Source organism: Nicotiana sylvestris, chromosome 6 (assembly GCF_000393655.2).
Source record: "Nicotiana sylvestris chromosome 6, ASM39365v2, whole genome shotgun sequence".
Taxonomy (NCBI): domain Eukaryota; kingdom Viridiplantae; phylum Streptophyta; class Magnoliopsida; order Solanales; family Solanaceae; genus Nicotiana; species Nicotiana sylvestris.
This window is the reverse complement of record NC_091062.1, coordinates 163,571,441-163,586,944: the sequence shown is the minus strand read 5'-3', so window position 1 is coordinate 163,586,944 and position 15,504 is coordinate 163,571,441. Positions and strand designations below refer to the sequence as shown.

The 15,504-nt window shown below is 37.8% G+C and overlaps 1 protein-coding gene and 1 non-coding gene across 3 annotated transcripts; both read right to left on the bottom strand.

Annotated features, from left to right (window-relative positions):
- Nucleotides 1-1,216: 1,216 nt before the first annotated feature.
- Nucleotides 1,217-4,775, bottom strand: LOC104222593 (uncharacterized). Of its 2 annotated transcripts, none has more exons than XM_009773834.2 (7): nucleotides 4,457-4,775; nucleotides 3,281-3,369; nucleotides 3,099-3,174; nucleotides 2,607-2,656; nucleotides 2,160-2,507; nucleotides 1,951-1,989; nucleotides 1,217-1,500 (listed from the first exon to the last, which is right to left on the bottom strand). In XM_009773834.2, exons 1-7 carry the CDS (start codon nucleotides 4,635-4,637, stop codon nucleotides 1,324-1,326), a joined length of 960 nt encoding a protein of 319 aa, XP_009772136.1. In that variant the 5' UTR covers nucleotides 4,638-4,775; the 3' UTR covers nucleotides 1,217-1,323. The 2 variants fall into 2 exon arrangements, with proteins under 2 accessions (XP_009772136.1, XP_009772144.1); XM_009773842.2 differs by lacking the exon at nucleotides 4,457-4,775 and adding an exon at nucleotides 4,357-4,451.
- A 620-nt stretch (nucleotides 4,776-5,395) lies between these two features.
- TRNAN-GUU (transfer RNA asparagine (anticodon GUU)) lies at nucleotides 5,396-5,469 on the bottom strand. Its single transcript has one exon. It is a non-coding gene; the product is annotated as a tRNA-Asn (tRNA).
- Nucleotides 5,470-15,504: the final 10,035 nt, after the last annotated feature.

The window sequence follows — 15,504 nt, the reverse complement described above, 5'->3', positions numbered from 1 at the left end:
AGCTCATCACCAGCCCCAGGTGCACCTGATATGGCACCCCTCATGCCTGCCTCTCCTCCTGCACCCATGGGACCGGGGCCTGTGTCATCACCGGCTCCTGCACCTACTCATGCTGTGTTGCCATCAAGTGCTTTTGTGCATGGAAGTAGCATGGCCATGGTAGCACTTATTGGGAGTGCAGCACTCTTCTTCTAACTTGATGCTCATTATCTTTCACATTTGCTGTAGATTGAAAATAATTTACCTGTTTGTGTATTCTTTATTGCATTTTAATATATTTTACAGTGTTGTTTTTCATTATTGTTGTTTCACTTTGTCCTTGATTCTTGAGGATCATTCATGTGTGTGAGTTTAAGGAACAATGAGGTGTCATTTATCAACTTTTATTTGTTACAGCTATCGTGTAACATTTTCACTCAGTTTAATAAAATACATTGTTCTTACATGTCTTTTCAACGCTATTTCTACTTCTTTGAAACTTCAAACAACAACAACAAATCCAGTGTAATCCCACAAGTGGGGTCTGGAGAGGATACTGTGTACGCAGACCTTATCAACTTTTATTTGTTACAGCTATCTTGTAACATTTTCACTCAGCTTAATAAAAGACATTGTTCTTACATGTCTTTTTACCGCTATTTCTGCTGAACTTCAAACAACAATAACAAACCCAGTGTAATTCCACAAGTGGGGGTCTGTAGAGGATAGTGTATACACAGACCTTACCCCTATATTGTGAAGGTTGAGAGGTTGTTTCCGATAGACCCTCGGCCTAAGAAACAGTAAACAAGGAGCAACCAACACTAACAACAACAAGAAAAAAACAAAAGACACTACGTGTAATAACGAAGATCTAAAAATAAGAAATACAAGAAACTTGACTTTCATGTAAATTTCCAAGCAATTACTAGTTCAAAAGCCAAGGTTGACTACAGTATAACATTAGATTCTCCAAATATCAGCCATAATCAAAGTAAAGAGAAAGCGCCTGACTTTCTTTCTGTTTTCCAGCATTCTGGAGCTAAAGTTAAAACGAATTATCGAAACAAATAAACATATGTGCATCGCGGCACTAAGTAAGAGTAGCTTTCTCTTCCTAACATCCTACATACACTTTTGTGGCTTTAAGCTTTAATCCAGATGCAACTTATTTGCATGTGCCAAAAAGCTTTCATACAACAATCAAAAATCAGTTGCAGATCCGCAAAGGCAAAAATAGAAGGTCAGCTTTTCGGTTTCATTGCTTGGGTGATGTAGAAAAAGACCATAAGATATTCCTTTCATTCATCTTATCAAAACAAAGAAAAAGAAAAGAAATTACATTCATCGTCTCCTTTGTTTTCTACGGCACTCAAAACATTCAGTACATGGAAATTTACTTCCATTAGAGTAGCTGGTATGGAGTTTACTGGGCGAGACTTTCAAGTCTTTCACTAGTATCTGGCGAAGCTTTTCATTTTCCTGCATGAGCTCGTCAATCACTTGCTGGTGTTTCAACACCTATCATGCACCAAACATATTTTCAGTACTTCACACGCCATATAAACATAAACCAACAGATAAAAACTTTTTCCCAGCCATTTCAGCAGTTAAACAATTGAATCTTGAATAGATAAATTTATTCAGGAAAAGAAACAAAAGCAGTGATAAACTGAGTTAATACGTTGTAAACCAAAGTGGTATGCATTTACAACAGACAAAGGAGTGCTTAACCACAAATTCATCTGTCTGTTAAATATGACCAAAGTGGTATGCATTTACTTATAACATTATACACTAACCGTTTCCTAGGTTTTAGCAATGTAAGTCAATATTCTATTAAGGACATCGTTAATAAGTGGTCTAATCAATCTTCCTCATATTACAATTTACTTGCAATATTATTTTAAGTTTAAAAAAGGAAAAGGAAAAGAGTTAGCTTCTAAATAAATAGTCAGAGTGAAAACTTACAATATGAAGAAGGTTGTTCTCTGATCTCAAACGTTCCGACTGCAAATACAGAAGTAGAAGAATTAGAACTAATACATGTTAGCAACATCCTATTTCAATTAACAATTATCAATCTCATCCTTAGCACAATATACAACAAGTCTAAAGAGACCTCACAAAATTACGCTTAGTGTATAATGTTATAAGTAATGTGTTTCATCTTCACATACCAGCCCATTTGCTGTACTGCCTTCATCCTTCAAAAGTGGACTCTGCAGAAAATTGCTAAGAACCTTCTCAGTTCGACTGCTATATGATGTATTTGAAGAGCTAACATTAGTTCTTGAAGTTTCATTTTCATGAGAAGAGAGAGAACTTGTGTTTGTATCTGTAAGCAAGCCCACAGAAGAACTATGAGGGACCTTCACTTCAAGTGAATTGACACTTCCCAGTGGATTCTGATTAGAGGCTTCATTGATTGTCCTCATGCCAGCTTGCAAGGACGGTGGAAGAATGCCTTGACCAACAGACAAGCCGGTCGACATTCCAGACTTCATCATTAATTTAGTCATGGCTTGCTGCAGATTGAGAGAAGTTATGTTAAAACCTTTGAAAGTGTGGAGGATGAGGGCAAACTCAGCAGGTAGCGGCAACAACACTATGGAGAGAATACATACAATTAAAAACAACTGAATCTGATCCACTACTCTGCGCTTCACAGCAAGACCTGACATACACCACCAAGATTTTGCTATTTAACAACAGAAATGTTTAGAAGAATCTGCCATAACACGGCTTTATAAAATAAAGTCTTTGTGATTCAGCTATTTCCTTTTTCTTTCTTCCATTATATCATTCCCAGAGTTTGTGGCCGCAATTAGTACCAAGCCTGTGGTTCAAAGATGACACAAGTTTACATTCCAATAAGCCCAATTAGCCTTGACTAAGGTATCTATCACTCAAACAGTTAACTCTACTGTTTCTTGAAACACCCATGGCAACCTGGCCATGATCAACAGATTTAAGTCTTCAACTCAATATCCTCTAAATAAAGAGTGCACATAAAGTGGTTAGCAACATCACTGTATTTTAGCAATTTTCCACTTCAAAATAAATCATCCTCAATGCAACATATAACCTTTAACAAAGAAAGAGTTAAGTCTACATACCAACTCCAAAACCATGTCCAAAACCTACTCCGCATCCAATGCCTGCTTCAATGCCTTTTGCCCCAACCTTCCTCAACTACAGAAAAGACAAAGAAATAAAATCAGAAAAACATCACAAGAACAAATTTGTAAGGTATATTGATCACAATGCTATATGAAGACAATTCAACAAATTAACATACAGAATTATTAACATGTCTTCCAACTCCAGAAAATGCATCCGTTGCGCCTCTAGTGGCAGTCATAACTTGATTTAGCATTGGTATTGCACCTAAAACCAAGGTAAGTTTAGTGATAAAGAGATATCAATCTAAAAGGATAGAGAGTCCTATAATATAGAGTATCTCATATCATAATCCCTTTCATGCTTAGATACTAGGGATCCGATAGTCACAAGAACACAGAAACGCTGAACAGGATTAGATTGTTATTGACACCAATACGATGATGTGACTAGCAAGCTGATAAAACCACACAAACTGCATACAATTTAGATTGCTCAATCACGCATCACATTTATCCATGTATAGCATCGTACAACAGATCAATGACTCGTGTTCGCTACATTGTTCAACTAAAAGCATCAACCCTATTAGAGTAGATTAATTGCTCTTTTCCATGAAAAGGCATCTAAAGGAACATTAACCCCTAGCCTGCAACTTTGTTATCTCTAAATCCCAGCAAACAATCTGATCACTAACAGCCAGAACTTAAGCACGCATATAGTCTGACTAACCAAACGCAACATTACATCAAATAGCACAAAACAGGCAGAAAAAGTATACCAACCATTAGGAACAACTTAAATCTTTCAAATTTATGCTTTTAATTCTAGAGAACACACAAACACATACACACACCCCACATGGACAAACTTAAACCCCAAAAATGAGTTGCTTGAATTAACACATAGACACACCATAGACAAACAATGCAATATTTTTTTTGATAACCATAGTGCCTGGGCAGCTTGTGCACACCTTGACTAATTCCACGGGATACATGTTACCTCCCACCATCACAGGTAGCGCGTCACTGTGTCCACCAATGGTTGGATAGATGGAAGAAATCATCTAGTGTTTTTGCTTCCAGTGGGATTTGAACAAACAATGCAATATTACATTACATCAAATAGCACAAAACATGCAAAAATTGGATATCAACCACTACCAACAACATAAAGATTTAAACTTTACACATTTAAGTCATTAACAAACACACACACACCAAACAAAATTACAACCCCTAAATGAATTACTTGAATTCTTGGGTTCCCGTTCTTTAGGTTTCCAAAAATCTTCAAATTTCATGATTTATTTTTTGGTGAATGAGAAGAAAAGAGAAGGAGTGAAGAGTACCTAGATTTAAAGGGCGACCAACACCAATTCCAATCCCACAACCAATGCCAAAGCCAGTAAATACTTGACCCACCTTCAAAGTAAAAGGATTCTCTATTCTCATCCTTCTTTCTTTATCTGCAGTAACTATCACGCCATTGCTATTACTACTGCTGCTGCTACTTGTACTGTCCGTATCCATTAGCACTGTTTCCTTCCCTTTTCTACAAATTCTCAGTCTTAAGTATGGAACAAACTGTACAAAAGCGCAGTGTTTTGTTCAGCTAGATTCTTCAAATAGTTGCAGACCCGTTAGGCTGCTTTTCTCTGAGAAAGTAGAAAAAAGCATTTTCTTTAAAATTTTGAATTTATGTCAATTTTCTAATTTATAAATATAATCAAATATTGTTGGTTTTTTAAAATCAAATCGAAGAACAGTTATCCTTAAAATAAAGGCAAACTTCCTGAGAAAATAGATACAGTTCTGAATTAAATTTGCACTACCTTAACAACCAAAAAATCAAAATAAACCAGAATTAATAAAGTTTTTTTGTTAATTTATGAATATTTTACCAAATCATTCATATCTCTTATGAAGTAAAAGTCAACTCAAACCAAAAAACAGTTAATACTAAGTGAAGACACTAGTCTCAAAACAAAAACCAAAAAAGGAAAGTTGAAGACGCTATCCAAAAGATCAACATAAATCAGAATTGATAAAGTTTTTTTTTTTTTTTGTTAATTTATTTATATTTCACTAAATCATTTATGTCTCTTATGAAGTAAAAGTCAATTTAAACAAAAAGAATAGCTAATTAATTCTAAGCGAAGACAGCAGTCTGCAAAAACTAAAATAAATGAGGATAAGTCTGCAAAAACTAAAATAAATGAGGATAAGTCTGCAAAAACTAAAATAAATGAGGATAAGTCTGCAAAAACTAAAATAAATGAGGATAAAGACGCTAGAAGGAGGGCTTGAACCTCCGACCTTGTGGTTAACAGCCACACGCTCTAACCAACTGAGCTATTCCAGCTTCATGTTGTCATTATACAGTACAATCCATTATATTGGAATTTTCTTTAGGTGTGCTCTTACTTTCGTGAAAAACCATTAAATTGCTGATGTTAGTTAAAATACGAAATACTTATTAAGAAATGTAGCACAAAGTAACAACATAAAACAAGAATATAAGTAGAATAAGAGAAGAAAAGATAACTTTCTTATTTCGTCAAGTGTTCAAGTGTATCTCACATCACATTTCATGCCTTTATTTATACTATTACATAGAAGGTTACAAAATGATTGTCTTAAACATGACATTAACAATTGAGATCATGGGGGAAGATCATGGGGAGGGGTTATGGAGGTGTGGGAGTTACAACCATAATAGTGATGAGTATTGTGAGGTTATTTACATCATGGATGAAAGTAGTGGGAGTAGTGGACATCCACATTTACTAAAGATTTTATAACACTCCCCCTTGGATGTCCAAAAATAGATAATATGCCTCGTTAAAACCTTTCTAAAAAAAATCTTGTGGGAAAAAAATCTTAGTGAAGGAAAAAGAGTATACATATAGGCAATACGCTTTATTTGCTGCCTCGTTAAAAACCTTACCAGAAAAATCCGTGAGACAAAACCTAAGCTAAGGGAAAAAAAGTACAGCGCATATCTTACTCCCCCTCATGAAAACATCACTTTATTTCTCGAAGATGCTGCATTCCAATCTTCAGTCTCAACTTCTCAAATGTTGAGGTTGGTAATGCCTTAGTGAACAGATCAGCAAAATTTTCACATGAACGAATCTGTTGAACATTAATTTCACCATTTTGTTGAAGATCATGCGTGAAAAATAACTTTGGTGAAATGTACTTTGTTATGTTTCCTTTGATGTATCCTCCTTTCAGTTGAGCAATACAAGCAGCATTGTCTTCATATAGTGTAGTTAGATTATCCTTTTTCATAAGAAAACCACACATTTCCTGAATATGTTGAGTCATTGATCTCAACCAAATACATTCCCGACTAGCTTCATGAATGACTATTACCTCAGCATGATTTGAAGATGTGGCAGCTATTGTCTATTTCATTGAACGACATGGTATAGTTGTACCTCCATATGTAAACAAATAACATATTTGAGATTGGGATTTATGTGGATCAGACAAATAACCTACATCGGCATAGCCAATCATTTCTGACTTGAATTCATTAGAATAAAACAATCTCATATCTATAGTTCATAGATGATATCTAACTATATGCTTAACACCGTTCCAATAACTTCTTGTTGGGGAGGAGCTGAATCTTGCTAATAAGTTTACTGCAAAAGCAATATTTGATCGGGTATTGTTGGCAAGATACATCAGTACCTCAATTGCACTAAGATATGGAGTTTCATCGCCAACGAGCTCTTCATCATTTTCTTGAGGCCGAAATGGATCTTTATTTATGTCAAGCGATCTCACAACCATTCGGGTACCCAATGTGTCACGACCCGGATTTTCTACCCTCAGGAGTCATGATGGCGCCTACTCGTGAAAGCTAGGCAAGCCAATTATTAGGGTTCTACACATTTAACATTCAACCCAAACAGATATAAGCCCAAAAATTAAAGTTTAACAGATCATAAATGCGGAAGAGTTATAACATGATCAAATAATCCAATACAATTCTACCCTCAGATTTGGTGTCACAACTTCACGAACATCTATGCGTTACTATAGATACCGGTCTGAAAAGAAAGTACAACTATTCTAAAAAAAAATGAGGCAGTAGAAAGCTAAAATAGGGAAGGGGAACTTCAGGCTCTGCGGACGCCAGCAGATCTACCTTGGTCTCCCTAGACTAAAGGCAGCTACCTCAGCTACTCACCGAGTTCGGTACCGAAATCTGCACAAAATAGTGCAGAGTGTAGTATCAGTACAACCGACCCCATGTACTGAGTAAGTGTCGAGCCTAACCTCGGCGAAGTAGTGACGAGGCTAGTACACGACTATCAAATAAACCTGTGCAATTAAGTCATATACAGACAGAATCATAATAACAGGAAAAAAATAGAATAAAGTGGGAAGGGGACATGCTGCGGGGTATAATAGATTCTAACAATAAACCAGAAAAGAAGCAATAATAACGAAGCATAATGAACATCATATTCAAACCAACAAGATAATGAAACGGTAACACATGCACGGCATCACCCTTCATGATTTTACTCTCGTCCTCACCATATGAAACATCATAAATGGCACGGCATCATCCTTCGTGCATTACCTCACATATTCATGGTACGGCATCACCCTTCGTGCATTAACTCTCATAATATCGGCACGACATCACCTTTCGTGCTTTACACTCTCTCACAATATCATGCACGGCATCACCCTTCGTGCTTTACACTCTCTCACAATATCATGCACGACATCACCCTTCGTATTTTACACTCTTCCTCACCCAAACAATTGAAAACAATATATCCCGGCAAGGGAAATCAACAATATCAACAAAACATCCCGGCAAGGGATTCAGCTATAACCAATCTCGTTTCAATAATTTCTTTACAAAATGAAACTTCAATTTGAATCAATACTCAACAATAGTCAATTACCAAGAAACTTTCATAAGTTTTGTTCAACATTACTAAGCATCAATTGAGCATGATTGGTACATGATAGGTTCACAAAATCATGATACAAGACTCACGGGCATGCTTGACACCAACATATAGATACTCGTCACCATACTTATACGTCGTACTCGATACAAACACATAGCAAATAGACCACAACTCCTATTCCCTCAAGCTAAGGTTAGTCCAAACACTTACCTCGAATCCACAGACATGATTAAGCCTCAAATACTACTTTACCTCTCGATTCCACTTCCAATTAGCTTGTATTTAGTCACAATTTATTTAATAATGTTAATAATTACTAAATAAACCAATTCCAATGCATGAAAATAGATTTCTCATTGTTTTCCCAAAAAGTCAAAAATCGACCCCGGACTCGCTTGGTCCAAACTCAAAATTCGGACCAAAACCCGATTACCCATTCACCCCCGAGACCGGATATACAATTGGTTTTGGAATCCGACCCCAATTTGAGGTCTAAATTCCCAAATTTTGATATTCCTAAGTTCTACCCAAAATTCCCAATTCCACCATGAAAACCCTAGATTCTAGGATGAAATCTTATAAAAAGAAGTTAAGGAGTGAAAGAAATGAGTTTAAAATCACTTACCAGTATTTTGGGGAAGAAAAAGTGTTTGAAAAATCACCGCTTATGTTTTAGGGTTTTGAAAAATGAAAAATGGCTGAAAAGTCTCGTTTATATATACACCTCTCAGATCATCACCGCTGACCGCAGAAAAAGGATCGCGGCCGCGGAGCTCCACCGCGGACCGCGAAATATCGAGCGTGGCCGCTGAAGTTTTGTCTTTCCCACCGCTGACTGTGAAAATCCCACCGCGGCAGTGGAGACCCTAGCACGATCGCGAAAAGTCACCGCGGACCGCAAACCCCAGTTTAGAGACCTGCAACTTCACTGAACCTGCAACGGCTATTTTCTAAGTCTAAATTTACTTCATGGCCTATCCAAAACTCACCCGAACCCTCGGGTCTTCAAACTAATCATGCACTCAAGTCTAAAAATATCATATGTGTGAGCACGTGATTTTTGTTTCACGAGAAAATCGCTCCAAAAGAAATAAAAAAATAAATAACAATTGATCCTGTTGTACAATTTTTGGATTTTTACGTGGCACTTTGTTAATTATTTATGATTTTTGCCCATTTTTACCTTATTAAAACAAAATACAAAAAAATGTCTGTGTCATGCGTAATCTGAACCGTGACACGGTTGTCAAATAAAAAATCATAAATGGGCATTTTGTCCGTGATTTTGCTTTTGCTTGATTTTACCTGTTTTAAAATATTTTAATGTATGTGCAATTAATTGTATTAAGTGTTTATTTAATTTTAATCTGATTTTACTTAGTTTTGTTTTTTTTTAAAAAATAAAGAAGAAAAGAAAATAGTAAAAAAAAAAAAAAGCCCTTCCTTTTTCGGACTTGGGCCAATTTGTTAAATTGGCCCAAACAAACAGCCCAAAACCAGGCCTGCCCGGTCCACACCAGCTGATACCCAGGGTGTCCAAACGACGCCGTTTTAATCCAGCCTGATCTGGGCCGTTGATCTCAGATTGATCAACGGCCAAGATCACATTTCCCATACCCACGAACAAAACCCGACCCGTTCCACCCGGACCAACCCAAACCCCCTTTAGTTGAAACGACACCGTTTCCCCTAAGCCCTTAGATCCAAGCCATTGATTTCAGTTGATCCAACGGTTGAGATCAACCCACCCATTCCATATATAAGCCCTTTACCGTACCCTGCCCCCCTATCCAACACCCCAGCCTTCGTCCTCACCAAACCTTTCCCCTTCAAACCCTAGCCGCCCCCATCTCCCTTCACCAGAAACCCGGCGGCATGAACGCCGGTGACCTTCACCTTAACACCCTAGGACCACCTTGACACCCTGAACATGGATCCACCAACCGTTCACCTCGAATCCCATCCCACCTTCTCGAATCTTCATTTGAAGATTCGAGTCAAAACTCGATCTACCCCGATCTGCCCTAAATTCATACCAGACACTCCCCAGAACCCCCTCGAGACCAAACCATTCTTGGTTTGGTCCGAATCTGATCAGGGAAGCATGAATCCCAGATCTGATTTTTTGGAACCTTAGGGTTCCTCGACACTGGTCCATGTCCGTTCGAGCCAAAGAGATTAAGGTCTAATGGACCTTAATCGAAGTGTTTCTCATCTGAGAAACACTTCGATTAAAGTCCGTTCAACCTTAAAAAGGGTCTGTTCGAGTCCGAGTTAAGGTTTTGATTTTTCGGGATTTAAGGTGAGTTCTGTTCTCTTTTCTTTATTATGTTAATCCATGTTTTGTTTAAAAGGCTGTTATTGTTGTTGTGTGATGGCTGTTTCGGATTTTTACCAACTGCGTCCTGTCCACCTTGCCTGAACCTTGGTTTTTTTGATTGAGTTGTCTTCTTCTACTTGTTCTGATAATGTGTATGTATGTATTCGTTGTGCAATTAGTTGAATTCCAAATTTGTACTAATCAATTGGTTCCTCGAGTACCACTTTGCTTAGTCAGTGTAATTCAAATCATGTGTCGATACTGTTAAATGTCTGATTTTGGTTACGATTGTATGTGTTATAACTAGTATAGTCGAGTCGACATATGTCATCAATTAGTTTCAGCTGTCCGAACAATAACAAATCGACTTATCTTCTGCTAAGCATTTGTTGAATCAATTAGGAACTGAGTTTGTTTACTTATGGTCGTTAATTTGAATCAGAAATGTAAAAGGAATGCTTTGTTTAAGTTCTGAATTGGAGGGCATGTGCACTTGTGCACAACATGTGCATTTGTGCACCACAGGTGCATTTGTGCACAGCCTGTTTCCTGCATAAAGGGGCTTTTAATTTTAAAATAGTTTGACAACATATGCTGTCAGATTATACCCTGCTGCCCATATCCTGCTTTAGTTTAGAAATATTAAACCTCACTTAAAAGATAAGTCTGCCAGGGAATATCATGGGAGTTGGTTTATATTTAAAGTAAGTGGAAACTGAAACAAGACAGACCACATGGGAGGGGTTTTTTTGGTTGTTGAACAGGCTGTGTTTAGTATGACTTTAGGCTTATAAATGGGGGGGGGGGGCAGACAGAGATAAGGGGAGATCTGATAGAAGATACATAGAGGATATAGAGAATAGAGAGGAGGAGAGGAAAAGGATACCACCTGATACTAGGAAAAGAGAATTTGAAAGAGAGAGAGGGTGATACACACTGAGAGGTATACACACACAGACATACATAGAGAGAGACAATAGAGGAGGAGAGGAAATAATATAGATATATAGAGAGACACAGGGAGAACCCAGACTGAATTTTGAGAACTGAAGTTCTGGGGGAAAACAATAAAAACTGGAAAAGGTTTCTTTCTGATAACTCAAGTATAAGTTCAAAACTGAAGACTGATATTGGATTCTTGAAAAGAAAGGAGATAGGGAGAGGGATAAACAGAAAATCAGCAACTATTTCTGCCTTGTTTGTTTGATTCTCAGTCTTGTTCAACCTGTTCGATCAACTCTGTTTTCCTTCAAGTATCAGCTGAGTTCATTGGTTGATTCATATTGTTTGTTTCTCCTGGATTTGGTCTGTCTTGGAGTATTGTTCCTACTGCATTGTTTGCTGCTACCTTTCTAACATTTCTTATCGGTTCTAACTGAATCTTGCACTGGGAGCTGTCCTATTTGTACCTGCTGTTACTGCTGTTGTTTGGTGTTGCTTCTATTGTCCTACTGACCCCTTGCTTCTTCTGTTGTATCCGACATCCGGGTACATACTAAGACTTTGCATCTGATGTAACAATGAAAGCATGAAATCAAAGATATGCAGGAGTTTAATCATTCGTTTGCTGCAATTACAGTTTTACAAATGTTATTAAGATCTGTGTAATTTGTTTAGTTTGTAATTCAATAAAGAAACACGTTAGGTAGCCTTGTACTTAACCGTAGCTCAGTTCGTCCTAAATTGTGATTTCGTTTGTTTAAGGGGTTGTCTAATAAGGAATGCATGAGTGTTTTTTTTAGATAATTAGGTAACTTTTTAACTGACATTCTGCATGTATAGAAAAGATTGCTTTAAGCTTGCCAAATATGATGCTTAGTTTTATTGAATCTTTGTAGATAGTTCACAGGATCCTATTCAAACTCTATTAGTAATAGTTTCCGATAAGTTAATTCCACTGATTTGGTTTAAATAAGCAAGTTTCAAACTTAGATCTGAAGAACATTTATTATAAGCTTTTTAACAGTTCTATTAATCTTGTATGTTAATTTCCCCTGACAATTTAACAACATGCTCATCCATGAAATAAGGCACTAAATAATTCACGCCTCATAAAAATCAGACAATCAAGTAAGGATCCGAAACTGGTCAAGCATGTAATTAGCACGTAATCCTTTCTTTTATTTTTAGAGACAAATGCATTAGAAATGTAGCCACTTTAGGATACCCTTTCTAAAATAGAGACGAGCCTCGCCAAATAAAAATACAAATTGCGGGGCCCTCAATAAATAACCACAATAAGTATTTAGAATTCAGGATAGGCCGTTTTAGTGAATTTCATGGCTTCCTACAAAATAATAATGCGCTAGACTCTTTAGGCGCGACTTAATTAAATTACATTCTTAAAACCCGGGTGCACATTGATGTGACCCGATTCCAAATCTCAACGGAGTCGAAGTGTGTTTAACAATTACGGGTGCATTGATTGCAACGTAGTTCGAGATACATTTTCATGACGTTGCAATTCTATAAAAATAAATGATAATAATAAAAGCGGTTTAAACTTAATAAAAGCACATAAGTCATAACATGTATTTAAATCAGATATTTAGCCATTATAACAATTTAAGCGACCGTGCTAGAACCACGGGATTCGAGGGTGCCTAACACCTTCCCTCGGGTCAACAGAATTCCTTACTTAGAATTTCTGGTTCGCAGACTTCATTTGGAAAAGTCGAAAATTTCCTCGATTTGGGATTCAAGATAAACCGGTGACTTGGGACACCAAAAGCCAAACCTTTCCCAAGTGGCGACTCTGAATTAAATAAATAATCCCATTTCGAATATTGTCACTTAAATTGGAAAAACTCCCCTCGCGCATTTAAACCCTTCGGGGCCGGGCGCGCAAAAAGGAGGTGTGACAATATGGACTTGCTTGTGCGATCAAATCATCAAAAGAACATCAACAACTATGGATTAAACCTCAAATTCATGAAATTACTTAAGAACATCAAAAATTCCATTTTTTCAACTATAGGTTCGTTTTATACCAAACCACTTCCGATTCTTACCAAATTTCACAGATTCAACTTAATTATTATTTTAAACTTGTACCGGGCTCCGGAACCAAGATACGGGCCCGATACCATCAAGAAAATGCATCAATTTACTTCTAAAAGTCTTTATATTTTCCAACAAATAATTTTCTTTAAAAATTCTTTTCTCGGGTTTGGGACCACAAAATTTGATTCCGGTCATACGCCCAAGTCCCATATTTTACTACGATCCTACGGGACTGTCAAATCATGGGTCCGGATCTGTTTTCCAAGAATGTTGACCAAAGTCAACTTTAACTAGTTTTAAAGGCCAATTTCATTATTTTTCTTATATTTCACATAAAAGCTTTCCGTAAATGCGCCCGGACTGCGCACGCAATACGATGTGAAACAAAAAGAGGTTTTCAAGGCCTTAGAACGCAGTTTTGACTTCTAAAAAGGAGATGACCTTTCGGGTCGTCACATTTTCCACCTCTAAAACAATCGTTTGTCCTCGAACAGACATAGAAAAGTACCTGAGCCGGTGAAAAGATGACAGTAACGGCTCCGCATATCAGACTCGGACTCCCAGGTCGCTGCCTCAATAGGTTGACCTCTCCACTGCACACTAACTGAAGGGAAATTCTTCGATCTCAACTGACGAACCTGCCAGTCTAGAATGGTTACCGGCTCCTCCTCATAGGTCAAGTCCTTGTCCAACTGGACAGTGCTGAAGTCTAACACGTGGGATATATCGTCGTGATACTTTCGAAGCATGGACACATGAAACACTGAATGCATAACTGATAAGCTCGACAGCAACGCAAGTCAGTAAGCCACATCTCCCACTCGATCAAGAATCTCAAAAGGACCAATAAATCTAGGGCTTAGCTTGCCCTTCTTCCCAAATCTCATCAAACCCTTCACGGGCGACACCCGAAGCAACACCCGTTCTCCGACCATGAATGCCACATCACGAACCTTGCGGTTTGCGTAACTCTTTTGCATGGACTGAGCTATACGAAGGCTATCCTGAATAATCTTAACCTTATCCAAGGCATCCTGTACTAGATCTGTACCCAACAACCGAGCCTCTCCCGACCCAAACCATCCAACCGGTGACCGACACTGCCTACTGATAACTAGGGATTTTTATACATTTTACACTCCTTCTTGCTTATGTTTTGATTAGAAATTTGTTCAAAATAGTCCCAAAAGGCTCACAAGTTGTGCTTGATTGCAGGTTTGATCAACAAAGTGACAAGATATCAAAGATCAGCTCAAAAGGGAGTGAAACTTGCACAAGTACCAAGACAAGACAAAACTCAGGCAAAACAGGCCCAATGCGGCCGCACACCATTCTGTGCGGTCCGCACAAGTGAGGTTCAGAGAGATTGATTTCCAGGTCAACAGGCAATGCGACCGCATGAGATTTAATGCGGTCCTCATTGGAGTCACTGCGGCCGCACTCGATTTAGTGCGGTCCGGAGAGCCAAGAATCAGAGAAGTGCCAGTTTGGAGTTTGAAGTCCAATGCGGTCCGTGCTCCATTTCATGCGGACCGCACTAGAAGCCACTACGGCCTCACTCGATTTTGCACGGTCCACATTGCCCGAGTTCAGAGAGCTGAATTTTAAGTCAAGAGCCTTAGTGCGACCGCACGTGATTTTGTGTGGTCCGCACTAGACCCGCATGGGTATTTTTGTCCAAATATTTCAGCTTAGTATAAATAGCTTATTTTCCCATTTTTAGTTTATCAGATAGTTTTTATACTGGGTTGCGCTCGTGACTTCGAATATTTTAGTTATTTTGAGTAATTTTACTTCATTTCAACATTGAATCTTCTAGTTTATCTTAGCAATTAATTAATATGAGTTTTTCTTCATCTATTTATTTGTTTTCTTCTCTAATTATGAGTAGCTAGACCCATAAGCTAGGGTTGTAGCTCAATCCTAGCGTGGGTAATTGATGGGTCTTGTGTTTTTGGGCTAGATTGACTATGGGTGTTTGATATTTAGGTTAATTTCATTTTTAATTGCTGAATTGGTGGTTGCAAACACTAGTTTGTGTTTAGTTGACTTTGGCTCTTCTTGAGAAAGAGAGCCTAAGTCTCTGAAATTGGTCCAACAAGGAATTGGGGCGTATTCAAGAGATTGA